Source organism: Tiliqua scincoides, chromosome 7, assembly GCF_035046505.1.
Source record: "Tiliqua scincoides isolate rTilSci1 chromosome 7, rTilSci1.hap2, whole genome shotgun sequence".
Taxonomy (NCBI): domain Eukaryota; kingdom Metazoa; phylum Chordata; class Lepidosauria; order Squamata; family Scincidae; genus Tiliqua; species Tiliqua scincoides.
In genome coordinates, this window is record NC_089827.1 from 73,234,099 (window position 1) to 73,248,536 (window position 14,438).

Here is a 14,438-nt window from a genome sequence, read left to right on the forward strand (position 1 = left end):
CTTTGTAAAGCTGTTTAGCATAGAGGAGATAAGTTAGAGTGTCCTGAACATCCAAACTTATCTCCTCTATGCTAAATAGAGCATACTGCTCTTCCAGTAGTGGAATTTGTTCTGTTTGTTTTCACTAGAAATTTCTTTCACTTTAGGGTTGTGTTGACTTATTTTAAGGTGATAAGATTTTAAAAGACCAGGAATGGCAAAACTATGTAACAGTCTGACAATCATCCAATCATCCAAATATCCTAAAATTGGCTAATTTTAAGGGAATGAATTTGGCAGAACAGTCTTTAAACTCACCTTTTCAGATAAATTAGGATCCTATCATGTCTTTCATTTTAACTGTTGATCTTAATTGAGTGCACTTAATATACTCCATGCATAAAGAACATGTCATTGTATTTTTAGGCCCTGGGTTGAATGCTAGTGCATGCTTCGAAAACTTTGCTGTGAATTCTGAATTCTTAATTAAGACTAACTTGTGTTTTGTCGGCCAGTGGCCATACAATTGAAACTCTATCTTTAAAAAAATAAAATAAAAACACAATTCATTATGTTTAAGTAACCTTGCTAATGGAATAACATTACATGATTGTTGATGTAACAGTGCAGTTTGTTTTTTCCAGCTTGCCTAAAGTAGTCAAGAGACGTGTAAATGCACTGAAGAACCTCCAAGTTAAATGTGCACAAATAGAAGCAAAGTTCTATGAAGAAGTTCATGAACTGGAAAGAAAATATGCAGCTCTTTATCAGCCCTTGTTTGACAAGGTAATCGATATACTTAAACATCTTAGATTTGAAAGCTTCATTTAAAATACTGTTTGTTGTAAAAGTGGAAGATGAGATGGAATTTCTATTCGAGCATTACATCTGCAACTTGCATTTGTGAAAATGTGACCTGGCAGTCTGGGTTTTGTTGTCTTATGATGGGTGTTGCATCGTTCAAGTGAGACTTAAAAGGCATGATAACCTGAAAGATCAATGACTTAATCTTCCAGAGGAGTGAAATCATCAATGCCATTTATGAACCTACTGAAGAAGAATGTGAATGGAAAACTGATGTTGAAGAAGAAATTTCAGTGAGTACCTAAACATGGTTTCAAAAAACTCTTGTGTAGCTGTGCTAGAATAGTCTGAAATAGGCTTACTGTGTAATCTTATGTACATCTACTCAGAATTCAGCCCCACTGAGTTCACTGGAACTTATTCCTAGTTAAGGATTGACACCTTCTCTAGTAAATGACAAAGCATGCAATTTATAAATTTGTAAATGAGTAACATGGCTCTTTGGCCTGTTATGAGAGCCAGAAAATGTTTAGTTAGATGTTGAAATACTTTAGTGTGTTTTGAGCCTGTAGAGGGGATTTTAGTAGCTTCCAGAAGTAAGATGCCCATCCTAAACGTAGGAATGTAAAGTAACTTGGAAATATAGAATTTAAAATTGTCTTTTTTGTGGATTCTGTAATACTAAAATTCTTGATTAGTATGCAATGCTCAAATTTTAGAGTAACTTCTTCATTTTAACAAGGAGGAAATAAAAGAGAAGGCCAAGCTTGAAGAAGAGAAAAAAGATGAAGAAAAAGATGACCCTAAAGGAATTCCTGAATTTTGGCTGACTGTATTCAAGAATGTTGATTTGCTCAGTGATATGGTTCAGGTAAAAAAACTTGAATTATTAGATGCATTTTTCATACCCTCTGAGATCTCTGGGGAAACATTTTAAAGTGGAATTCCAGTCAATCTGATTTCTGAAATACTTCTAGAAATAATGGATTTGCCTATTATCTATGAACAGGAGTGTGTACTCAGTGCTAAAAAGCAGACTTCTGCACTATAAGGGCAGGAGAGTTTTCCTGGATCAAATGATCAGATTGAGGATCTGTGTAGTTCAGTGTGTTGTTGGCATGTTATACTCCACTTTGCCACTATCCTGGACTTCCGTGTAACACAGAACATTCCAATTATGGAAGCAGTCTCTCCTTGGAACAATTCACATACAGCCAATGTGTCTGGACCAGGGCTGATCCTGCCACACAGTTCTTCCCATAGACAACTGACAATATGGCAGTTAGATTCTTCAAAAGACACGGCTTGATGAGATTGCCTTCTTCCCTCTCAGATCAGTGGCTAATTCCTTTGAGAGCTTACAAGCAGGCATGAACCTGGCATCTCATAGTTAGTGGTATTCTGCCTCCAATCATAGAAGTTCCAGTTAACAATCATGGCTATATGCCTAATAAAGGTTTTGTTTTTTTAAAAAAAACACATCATGGCTAATAGATCTGTCAGCTGCTCTTGTTCCTGAATTTATCTAGTTCCCTTTCTAAAGCAGTCTGAGTTAGTGGTTGCTGCCACATCTCATGGCCATGAATTATATAAGTTAACTGTGCATCTTGTGAAGTGCAGCCATGTCTCCTGTAATACTATTCCATATAATACTCTTTGCCCTGGGTGAAATTACCCAACAGTTTCTTTCTAAAGCAGGGATTATTTTTTCTCTGCCTCTCTTCTTTGTTTTTGTGGTGGGGGGGAAGAGGGTGAAAGTGCATGCATAGGCTAGTGGATGGTTTTAAGATGACATGTGAACCCAGAGTGCATTAAAGACTTTCTTTGCTGCTGGTTGCCAGAGAGCAGATGGATGAGTGCCTTCATCATTGGCCTCATCATCATTGTGATTTCTTCCCTTGGTTGGTAGCTACCTATGCATGAATAGGGTCCTTCTGCATCTACTCCTGCTTAAATGCTCAGTACTTGGATTGAAATGGCATAGGAAACAGAAAATGTTGCCTATGAGTCTGTTGGGAAACCTATAAAGGCTCATTCTAGCTACAGGAACACTCCGTGGCTGCTCCCGTGGTGTCAGTTAAATCCATGGTTAGTCCAGGCTGAACCGTTGCCTGAATCCCACCCTAGTTTCACCCAGTGTGCGCAGCCTCCCAGGTGTTCACAATTCATGGGTACACGCTGGTGGGTTCCAGTTGCCCACCTGTCCACTTTTTAACTCTCTCCCTTGAGATCCAGCACTGCCATTGCCTCTAATGGCCATAGAGACCCAGCAGTCCCTCTACAACTTTTAAAGGAGGTTGCAGTGGCAGCAGTGCTGGGTGTTAAGGAGGAGAGATTACCTCTCCTTATCCCCCTCTTAGCCACTTTCTTAAGAGACAAGAATGGATCGAGTCTGGTCCACAGAGGTAGAACACTGGGGGAGGCTGCAGGTGGGCATTGTGTACCCTTTGCCAACTTCTCCCTCAATGTCATAGATATGACTGACTTGACCAGGGCTGGCCTAATGGCTCTCTGCTCTTTTCATGGGTACTGGTGGGTGGGGAGGAAGAATGGCTGCATTGTGCACATTTTCCCTTCATTTTACTCCCACCCGTTTCCTGAATAGGATGAACTTCTAGTATAACTTCCTACTCTTCCCCCCTTTTTAAAGTAACAGGGCCTATCCTTGGAGCCCTGGGAACTGAACTCCTAGTATATGGCAATACTGTGAACATACCAGCATTACAGCAGTGCTATAGTTACTTCTTGTAGAGCTATTTCACACAGATATCTGGTTTCCAGGAACTTTTTCACAGTTTTTGCATGAAAGCCAGAAGTGTGCTCTGATCACTGATCCGAGCAATGTCAAGTATCAGGAAGGCCAGTGGATGGGGCTGTGGGTCTCCCAGACCCTCCCCAAGGTCGGTGTAACTCCAGGTAAGGGGGAAATCCCCTTAGTCCCCAAAGCATTGTGACTGTTGTGGTGTTGTTGGGACACCCATTACTGGGCCACTCTCCTTAAGGGGGAATGGCCCACTTCTTATTGCTTGGTGGGTTGTGACCAACCACTTTGGGAACCACTGGTATGTTTTTAGCCTGCATCTGGAGCAATGAGGACAAAACGTACTGTAAAATGAAAACTTGGGGTCTTAGGAAGTTGAACTCCACACTCAATATTGCAGTCTGTATTTGCAGTTTATTTGGAAATTATGCAGCCCTGGTACATGGGCATGATATTAGATATAAGCTGCTTTTCATTTCTGCATAATAGAGATGTTCAAGTTGCACAGTAGATATGTGTGTTGCTATCATCTGGTGAGCTAAATCTGAATTTCCAAATCTCACTCCAGATTATTGGTATATTTCTTTCTTGCTTTGTTTTTTGTTTTTCACCTATATTAAAATAAAATACTTTCATGCCAACATAAACTAATTTTATTTTAAAGGAACACGATGAACCTATTCTGAAACACTTGAAAGATATCAAAGTGAAGTTTTCAGAGGCTGGGCAGCCGATGGTAGGTTCTGTTTTTTTTATAACAATCTATGTCAACATTGAGACAACTGAAGGATTGTGTATATCTTTCCATTTCATTAACAAATGTGGCCCTTCAAATTGTTGTCTGTTCTGCATTCATAATAACCATCAATTTAATAATATGGCCCATGTGACTTGTTTACTAAGTACTTCATATTGTCACATGTATGTAGTATTTTACCTCATTATTTGAAAACTTGGTGACTTGCAGCTGAATATGTGAAATGCTTCCATTGAAAATTATGGAGTTCATGTGACAGCAGGGAGGGATCCTGAAGTTGGTCTGTTGGGGCTCTCATTTAGGCCATCAATTGAAAGCAGTGTGCACCTCAAGATTCTTAACATGTTCCAAACTCTACAATTTCATAACCTGCTCCAAATATCACTAATTCTGCTTTGCCTGAAGTATAAGTTGGTCTTTCTAGTTGAGCGTTGCTTATTAGTTTCTGTTTAAAAGTGTTCTAAAAAGGGATCTTACTCAAGGCAGCTTCAGAAATAAAAATTCTTTCTTCATGTGGAAGGCAAGAATGTGCCTGCCCTAGCTTCAGAAATAAAATTCTTTCTTCATGTGGAAGGCAAGAATGTGCCTGCCCAAGGTTATGGGATGTTTGGAACCAGGATTAAACCATGGTTGCACATGCTTTGTGAACCAGACCTAAGACTAATAAACTGATGTATGCGGAAAATAACCTGCCTTCTGGCAAAAACCAAGTAAAGGTTAGAAGAAAAGCTGTAATCCAGTCTGGGTCAGTGGGAAATCTTTCTTTGAGGTGTAATAATGTTTGTGGTCTGAGACCCTGAGAAGTGGTCTTGCGGGTGGGGTGGGATTGTCTTTGATAGCTTCCAGAGTCTTGCTGAGCAAGCACTTCTCCACGGATCACCTGCAAGTGCTTAGAATGGACCATCATTGCATGTGGTCTACGATGATTCCAGTTCTTGCCTTCGTGGTCTGTAGGCTTCTAAAAGTTGGAAACTGCTGGTCTAGACAACTGTAATTCACTGTATTCACCCGTAGACTTTAATATTCATAAGATGTGGTGACAACATTGCTAGAAAACTGTCCCCCACAATGTTAAAGTCTGCCATGTATTTCTAAAAAACCACCTGGATTTGACCAGCCTAATGCAGTATGGATAACATTAAATTGAACTCGCACTGGACATGGCAGATGGGCAGATGCCCTTTATAAGTGGGGCACAATATCTTCTCCAAATTGTGATTGTGCGGTTGAAAAACAAAGTATCCAGCATATAGTGACAGAATGCCAAAACAGAGCTTATAATGGAGGTTTTGCTTATTTTCTGACTGTGACAAATGAAGTTAAAAACTATATTTGTAATTTAGAAATAAGTTTTTATTAATATTTTAGAGTTTATATTTTGTATGTTAATCTGTGTTTTTATTGAAATGTGATGAGAAGGTGACATATAATAAATAACTGTATTCATCCGAGCGAGAAGTAGAATGGGCATTTAAAGAATGTAGCAGTACAGTTGGATGCTTTATTGGCAAAACAATAAAACTGGTTCATTGAGTGTACCTTGGGTATCTGTTCTATTAAGATTAATAATGCATCATTCAGTTGTTTCTAATTTTTTGACTTTTTTTAAAGACTTTCACGTTAGAATTCCACTTTGAACCTAATGAATATTTCACAAATGAACTCCTGACAAAAACGTATAGAATGAGATCTGAACCTGATGATTCGGACCCTTTCTCTTTTGATGGACCAGAAATTATGGGTTGTACAGGGTAAGTATATATTTTTTAATGATTGACCATCTTCTATAATGCAACATTATCTCTGACACTTACTTGGAGGTGGAGATTCTCAAGTGGTTTGAGATTTGACTTGCATTTCAGGGAAAGGGGCAGTTATATTTCTTTGGAACCAGGTTCTTTTGAGCCTAGTATCTGAATCAGGGAATGTAACATTCATGTGACTTGAACATTGTTTCTGGAAGCTGTGGTAACTATCCCCCTGCACTCCTGACCAGCTCTGCAGTAATCACTACTGGAATGAGAGTTCTGCCCAACTCTTGACTTGTCAACCTGAAGGTGGAATTAATTAGTGCATTACTATACATTCCTATTACCTATCAGAAGGCTAGCTGAGCACACCTGAAACTTCTATCTACTAGTACTTAGACCTTCTCTGTGCGGGGTACAGGAATGATGAATTGCAGCTTGAAGTTCAATATGACATTCAGGATAAGAGGCAAGTTATAAACTACTGCAGTACAGCTAGAGACACACCAATGGCATGCTTGAAAATAAACTCCAAATCAGCTAAAGTCTGAAGGGCTGTCAGTGGACTGGTTTTTAGAGAAGGAAGGTGTCATTCAGGATTAGCTGCACTTTCACCGATCATGAAATTTCTTGTGGAAACCTCTTCAAGCCTGTGTTACATTGTTCATATTCCCAATCGTATATGAACAGAATATGGGATCTGAATTTTTGGAGAATACCTGTTTTTAAACTGTTTTCTGAGGTGGAAAGATATACTGGCTTCACTTAATTAAGGTGCTACCTTTTATCCAAGAACTCTACTTGAGTGGGGAGAAAATGTAACAACTATTCAGTGGTGAACTGCAGTAAAATTTAGCAATGTTGTAACTACCTAAGATGAATGTACAAACACATGCTCCATAGTAACTCAAGTTTTTCCATAGGTGCCAAATAGATTGGAAAAGGGGGAAGAATGTTACTTTGAAAACCATCAAAAAGAAACAAAAACACAAGGGGCGTGGAACAGTTCGGACAGTGACAAAAACAGTTTCCAACGATTCTTTCTTTAATTTTTTCAGTCCTCCTGAAGGTAAATGGTACTTAATTTTAACTGCAGTGAAATCTTTGTAAAACATATTGCATTTTAAAAACTATAATGGTACATCTTAATTCTTTTCTTACAGATCCTGAAAGTGGAGATGTGGTAAGTCCCTTGCAGTTTATTTTGCTTGTGAAAAGTATAAAGTGGGAAAGTGTGATCTTGTTTGCCACATGCGAATAGACAGTAGCTGGGGCCACTTGTGTCAATGAAAATCACAGTTGACCAACTAACCCCTTGGATCCAGTATGAATGGTCAAATAATATTGGTATTCGGCTAGTATTCTGGTCATAGGTTGGTTGGTAGTATTATGTAGATTTAAAAGATCTCATCTGCGTGTGTAAACTTGTAGTTTAAGGCAGTATGCTCTATTATGGCAAATAAAATTCAGAGCGCGATACCATAGTCTTTCAAGACTGAAGGCTGCCAACATACATACAGTTACTATAATGGCTAAAATGGCCATCAAAGATTTTTAAAAAGCTGCAAGCTACTGAATAGTCATGGACACTAAAGGGCAGAAAGAGTCCTCATGGGTTTTTACTGTTTAAGGAAATGGGAGTCGTGCAGTTTCTCAGAAATGTGGCTAAATACGGTTCATAAGGCATTTTTTCCAAAATATTTGGGAATGCTGAAACTGAGTCCAACTGCCAAGCTGTAGTTTGAAGTTCAAATCAAAATCCTTAAAAAAAGAAAAAAAAAGAAAAAAAGCCACTAACCAAAAATGCTGGTGGCCATTACTTGTAAATGGAGGATGATAATAGTTTGTGTCTTTTGCAGTGTTTGATTCCCACCCCATTCCCTCTGCACATTAACATGCTGGAAAAGAGTGCCTTTCAATGGAGCAAATTATTTTGTACAAACTATTAGTTTGAAATTCATTTATGAGAGCATGACTTTTATTTGAAGCTATTAGTGTTTTGGAGATTTCTGAATTGAAATAACGTGTATAGAAGCTGTTGAAATGCATTTGAATAGCTCCTAATAGAAGCTATGCTGTTCCAAATGCATTTCAAACCAACATTTTGTTCAGAAAATTTTTTCTCAAGTTTCTGTTAGAACCTAGTTTCTATGTTCTTTTCCCAATGTATATTGCAAGTGTTGCGATGGACTCAGACAGTAGATATCTCATCCATCTAAAAGTTGTGACCATCAGCATTTCTGGCGGGGGATCATTTTGTTTTTTCAGGATTTTGACCTTTTAGCTTGGTATCACTTGGTCTTATTTCTAGGTATCCAACCTTCAGAGTTCAACACTCATTTGGAAAATTGACTAAAATGTTACTGCAGTTAATTCATTTTTGCAAAGAAATGCACAGACTAATTGGGGAAAATCCAATTCTAGACCAAGTTTTGTGTTTAGAATAGTGTAATTCTCTTAAGGACTGACTAATAGATCTGTGAATTAATATACTTGTGCAGGATGATGATACCGAAGCCATTCTTGCAGCTGACTTTGAAATTGGTCACTTTCTACGAGAACGCATAGTTCCACGATCAGTATTGTATTTCACGGGAGAAGCCATTGAAGATGACGATGATGATGTGAGCAGTGTTTGAGCTATCTCAAAACTTCCTTGCAATAGTGGCATTTTATATCTAAGGGCTTAAGCCACAGTTCAGCAGAGTTGCATACGCTTCTCTCACTAATCATATAATAACTTAGTACATGTGATGGCACTGAATTCCATGCAGCTTGCATACAGTGCTGAATTTGAGCATACACTGAATTTCAAGTTTTTTAGTCACTGGGGCTTTGTTTGTATATACGAGGGACAAAGGTTGGGGCATATCCAGAGTGCATTTTTTTAAATTAGTACCTACAGTGATTGGAGATAATGAATTACCTGGTATTTTTAAGTACACACCTGGTAAGAACCAGGCTGGGAAAGGGATCAGTTTTGGATGGAACCAACAACTTCCTGTTCCCTATGCAAGCACTGAGTCATTACTGATCCTTGGGGTGTTGTCACTTCCACAACACTTTCCTGGCAAACTGTAAGCGGGGTGGTTTGCCATTACTTTCCACAGTCATATTACCTTTTTGCCAGCCAGCTGGGAACTCATTTTATTGACTTCAGAAGGATGGAAGGCTGAGTCAATGGAGTCAGTGAAATTTTGAGTGTTGATTCAGCCTACAAAGCTCAGCTGTTCTCAATCAGTGGCTGTTCTCCATACCCTCTTAGCCAGCCACTAATGCAGTAGTACTATAAAATAAAATTGCAGCTTTAGTGTAGCCATGGGTTTGTTCCATAGTGTCTGTATACAAAGATGAACATGTGGAAATAGCTATGTTCCAAAGACTATAATTCGCAGTGTTGTGGTCTAGATGCTGTTACACACTGATTATGTTTTTCCTCCACTTACAGTATGATGAAGAAGGGGAGGAGGCTGATGATGAGGTAAGTTGTAAGCTTAGTTAGAATCACAGAAATGTAAGATTTGCTGTCTGACTGGTTCCAATGCTGTTTTTACTTTATGGTTAAACAAAAGTGCTAATGAATACTAGAATATCTGTAGCATCTTGATTGTGCTTTCTGTAATGTAGAAGTACACTTTTAATGTATTGTTTGTGTATTTCAGGAAGGGGAAGAGGAAGCAGATGAAGAAAACGATCCAGATTATGACCCAAAAGTAAGTAATTGCTGTGTGTACTTTGATACTTGCATTGAGAGAAATTACCTGTAATCTGCAGGTTCTTATAGCACACCTGCTGTTTTCACACTGACGTGTCCTTTTTTCTTTTCCAACAGAAGGATCAAAACCCAGCAGAATGCAAGCAGCAGTGAAACAATGTGTATGTGGCCTTGAGGATTATCTGCACTGTAATAGCCTAAACACAACTATTAGTTACTTACAGCCTTATGTTTTGTATCTTGGTAGAATTAAGTAAACATTTTGTTAAAACAAATTGACAGAACCAGTTTAAAAATGTAGGTTCCTTGTACCTAGCATTTTACTAGTATTTTTCTGCCAATATGTAGAATGCAGCAAATTCCTAAAGCATGAATAGTTAATTCATTGCTATATATAGTTTGGTTCTTGTGAAGTCTGTTGTCATGTAGCTATTAGACTGCAGCTGTGAAGATACCAGACCTGTTGATGGAGACCAATATTTGTTTAGAGAAGATCCTTTCCTGAAGAACCAACCAAAGTATTTTTCAGCCCAGTAGTTTAAATGGGTTTAAGTCTGCTTGCACTAGCTGTGCCTTCATTACTTTGTTATAGAAATGGCAGTGACTTGTACTAATTAGGAGATGAATGCATTTTGAATTTGGCTACTTCCATATAATCTGTTCAATTTCCATCAAGACCACATTGAACATTCATAACTGTCTGCTTGTTTATGCTCTAGGTTTTTGTATTTTGTGACGGTGACCTACAGAAAAACTAGAGACATCATATTAATGTTGACCACTGGGGTGTGAATAAACCTAGTATTTTCAGAAATTAGTTGTGTGCCTGTGTGAACACATTTTCATTGTTAAAAGCAGTAGGCAAGAGACAAGAAACCTTTATTGGCATATTTAAAATACAAACAGTGTAAAACAAAAGATAGGATGGAGGGATGCATGAATCAGACAGTTCACCTCGAGCCTTAACCAACCAGATCTTATTACATAGGCTCAACCATTTGTGACCATTATAGAAAAGCAGTATGCATAATTGCTGTGAGAAAACCTTTGCTCAGAGGGGGCCCCCAGCCAGTCAGGATTATTTGGCCCAGCACTGAAATGTCCCTGTGGCCATCATTTTTGCACAGCTTGCATTGGATTCAGTAAGCTTGCTCAAGTGACCTCACCAAATTTGTAGCACTTTGCTGCTGGTGTGTTGCAAGGCAGCGCTACTTGGGCAGCACCCAGGGTTTAGAACCTTGGTGCCTGAGGAAAAGTGCTAAAAGCAGAAGCACTCTGAGGGTTTGAAAGTTAGAACTTGAGCAGCAAGAAGTCAGAGCAATGAGAGACACAGCAGACATTCAGAGGGTTGATGCAGGGAGAACTAAGCCGGAAGTAGGACGGTATGAGATTGAGAGAGAAGTCCGTCCTCCCGGCTAGCTTCCTCAGACTTTTATTCATTCTCAAAACACATGATGACACTAAGAAACTACTGAAAGTTGCTGAAATCTGCACTGCTAAGAAACCTGCTGGCTCTGGCTTGACCGCAATACACATTCCTAGATAAGCGCTTCTTCATAACATCCTCTGTTTACAGGCTCTGGGCGAAGACTCAGCAACTGGCCCACTCTGGTGTGCCTGGGTGGGGGGGAACCAGCAAGTTTGCCTGCCGGTTGCCATGTTACCAAGGCTAAGCCCAGCGCCTGTGTAGATAACCACTACACTGGCGCCTGTCTTTTCTAGTTCATACTTCCATTAAGATGTTTCCGTACTGCATCTTTACTCGTCTTATCCCTCTTGAACACTGGTTCCCAAATTTTTTTAGCACCAGGACCCCCTTCTTAAAATGATACCAGCTCAAGCCTCCGTTTTTATCCTTTTACTATTGTGGGGGAGCCCACCTTTTGGAGCTTCTCCAAATGGTACAGGATAAAAGTCTGGAAGGTAGTTTAGGAAAAAAAGCTAGTCAAAGTCAAATCTGCTAAAAAAAACAAAACCCAGTCATTTGGGGCCACAGATCACCTTACTTCAAAGAAATCAAGTTCCAAACTAGCTTCCATACTGGCCTTGTCCATTCTAATATATGCTGTGGATGAGCTATATGTTATGGATATGTCCTGCTTCCCTGTTTTAGTTCCTGTTTTAGTAATCGCATTCCTGTTTTAGTAATCGCATTGGGGAACACTTAGTCTTAACTGCAGTAACTCACAAAGATACCCTGTGCTCCCTGGGTAGGTACATTTTATAACAACAAAATTGCATGTGTTAAATGCACTGTTGTATCTGGGTTCAGGTTTTTTATCTGGTGTAGGGTGTCAACACTCATCCCATACTATTTTCCTACTGAAAATTCCTTCTGAAGCTATTTACTGAAATGGGGGAGGGGTAAAACCCTGTGATATATTCCTCAGCAGCATCAGGGTCGCCTGTAGCTGTAGTTAGTGTTATCTTAAGATTTCATGTATGAGATTTATCATTTCATGTAAGTTTGGCCTTAAACATTTTCTGACAAATCTGTTTTGTCAGCTTGAACAATGTCAAGTTTAATGCAGTGAAAACAGGATTGCTCCTCTGTCCTTCAGTGGCTTCCTGGGAGAGAATCTTTGGCAACTTAAAAATACACACACACACACACACACAGTATATATTCTTAACCTCTACACCTCTCATTGTCCTCTAAATCAGTGATTCCCAACCTTTATCTGAAGGTAGAGTTGTTGTGGTGCCATGGGGGGGGGGGGGGGGAAATGACTTGATGGTGACAGCACTTGTGGGTTCTCACTGCTCCTTAAGTAAGAGAACCTGGATCTTGCAGTGTTTCCAGCTCCCACCTCATAGGTAAGTCCTGAAGCCCCTTTTTTTTACTCAGTGGTGGCAGCAGAGTAAACTCAGAAGTGCAACTGCAGCCAAGTTGCCACTACCCTTAAGGGGGAAATGTTTCCCAATGCATAGGCGAGGTTGCAACCTCCAGGTTGGGAAACACTGCTCTAAATGGTAGATTTACTTAAACATTCCCATTATTATCATGGACTCTTAGCCAGTTACTGGGGTGGGAGGGGAGCAAGATTATAGGTCCAGGTTCAGCTGTGGCCTCTAAACCATTTGTAAACTAGATTTCAGTGCTGCAAGAAATTGACATGTGTGTCTGAAGCATATTTATTCCCTGTGCTTCTCCTTTGCTAAATGGCAAATGCAAGCATATAACTACGTACATAGTATGAGCATTAAAATACAATCCAATCACTTAGTTCTGCAGTAGCAACTATCAGAAGTGACAAGGAGAGGAAATGAGAAACCTCGGGGAGATAATACTTGCTTTTATACCTCAAAGTTGGGGTTTGAACATCTTCCTTGTTCTATTTATTTAAGATTTGCTACCCCACCTTTCCAATTCTGAAAAAGGAAGCTCAGGGTAGTTTTCGGAGTTAAAAGCAATAAAACATAAGAAATAGGTTTTCTTTTATAATGGTTCACAAGCATGCAAGTTTATAATGGTTCACAAGCATGAAAAGAGGAAATGGAGGCTCACACACTTGGTCCCTCCAAAATGTTGATTGTAGGCTGACCTGCAAAACAATTCTAGAAATTGATACTGCTAGGGCACAGTTCTAACCCCTTATGTCAGTGCTTTCCATCACTGGCATAGCGGTGCTAATGGGACATGTTCTGCAACCTGCAGTTGGGTGTCACGGAGGCCTCCTCAAAGTAAGGGAATGTTTATTCCCTTACCTCAGAGCTGCATTGCCCTTATGTCAGTGCTGGAAAGTGGTTAGAATTGTGCCCTTAGTAGTAGTATTCCTCTAGACCAGGGGTGTCCAAACATTTTGGCAGGAGGGCCACATCATCTCTGAGACTGTGTTGGGGGCTGGGAAAAAAGAATTTACCATTTAAAATTTGAATAAATTTACATAAATGAATATATTAGAGATGGAACTTATATGAATGAATGAAGGTCTTGCAGTAGCTGAAGGCCTATAAAAGGCCTTGCACAAAGCAAGGTCAGCCTTTCCTTCGCTGCCACTGCTGCATCACAGACGTGAAACAGCAAGTAGTGGAGGGAGCCCTTGTCCCACAGCTCAAGTGAGAGGTCGAACAGTTGTTCTCTTGCTGAGAGGCCAACATGGGCTCCAGCAAGTCTCTGGAAGGCCAGAGGCTCATTGGAGACCGGGGGCTGCCCAAGGGCCTGATTGAGAGCCCCTGAGGGCCACAAGTGGCCCTTGGGCAGGGGTTTGGGCACCCCTGATCTAGACCAGCCATTTTCAACCTTTTTTCAGCTCATGGCACACCAACAAGGCACTAAAATTGTCAAGGCACACTACCAGTTTTTTATTTACATTAAATCACTACATTACAATTAATTGTTAATATAATTAATACAATTATATTACATGACAAACTCACAAGATGCTTGGAGAGGAAAGGATATGTGATTGTGAAAAGAATGAAAAATGTTATTAAAGTGTTATGTGAGAAAGTGCTGGCAAAAAGGTAACAGAGCTGTGTTGTGAGGGGCAATGAAGAGACGGGAGTGAAACAACTACAGGGTTCAGCTGGAGTGGGGGGAAGAGAGAACTTGAAGGAGTGATTCTGAACCTTTGGGAGGTGCGGAGGAGTGAAGGGAGGGGCAGTAAGAGGTGCTGACTGCAATTATGAGATTTGGGGGGCAGTGTGCCTGTGGGAGGGAGTGGGGTGGGG

General features: G+C 39.9%; 1 protein-coding gene across 2 annotated transcripts in view; it reads left to right on the forward strand.

Moving 5' to 3' along the window:
- The window catches only part of LOC136656821 (nucleosome assembly protein 1-like 1), a 34,368-nt gene extending 23,787 nt beyond the window's left edge, over positions 1-10,581 (forward strand). Inside the window, exons 6-16 of one of the 2 annotated variants that reach the window (XM_066633155.1) lie at positions 624-765; positions 996-1,076; positions 1,529-1,654; positions 4,209-4,280; positions 5,913-6,052; positions 6,973-7,118; positions 7,213-7,232; positions 8,551-8,673; positions 9,498-9,530; positions 9,712-9,762; positions 9,882-10,581. In XM_066633155.1, the coding sequence (XP_066489252.1) occupies positions 624-765; positions 996-1,076; positions 1,529-1,654; positions 4,209-4,280; positions 5,913-6,052; positions 6,973-7,118; positions 7,213-7,232; positions 8,551-8,673; positions 9,498-9,530; positions 9,712-9,762; positions 9,882-9,917 (970 nt within the window). In that variant the 3' untranslated portion in view covers positions 9,918-10,581. Of the gene's footprint in view, positions 1-623; positions 766-995; positions 1,077-1,525; positions 1,655-4,208; positions 4,281-5,912; positions 6,053-6,972; positions 7,119-7,212; positions 7,233-8,550; positions 8,674-9,497; positions 9,531-9,711; positions 9,763-9,881 lie in introns of both variants that reach the window. The other variant, XM_066633154.1, reaches the window with a different exon arrangement.
- Positions 10,582-14,438: the final 3,857 nt, after the last annotated feature.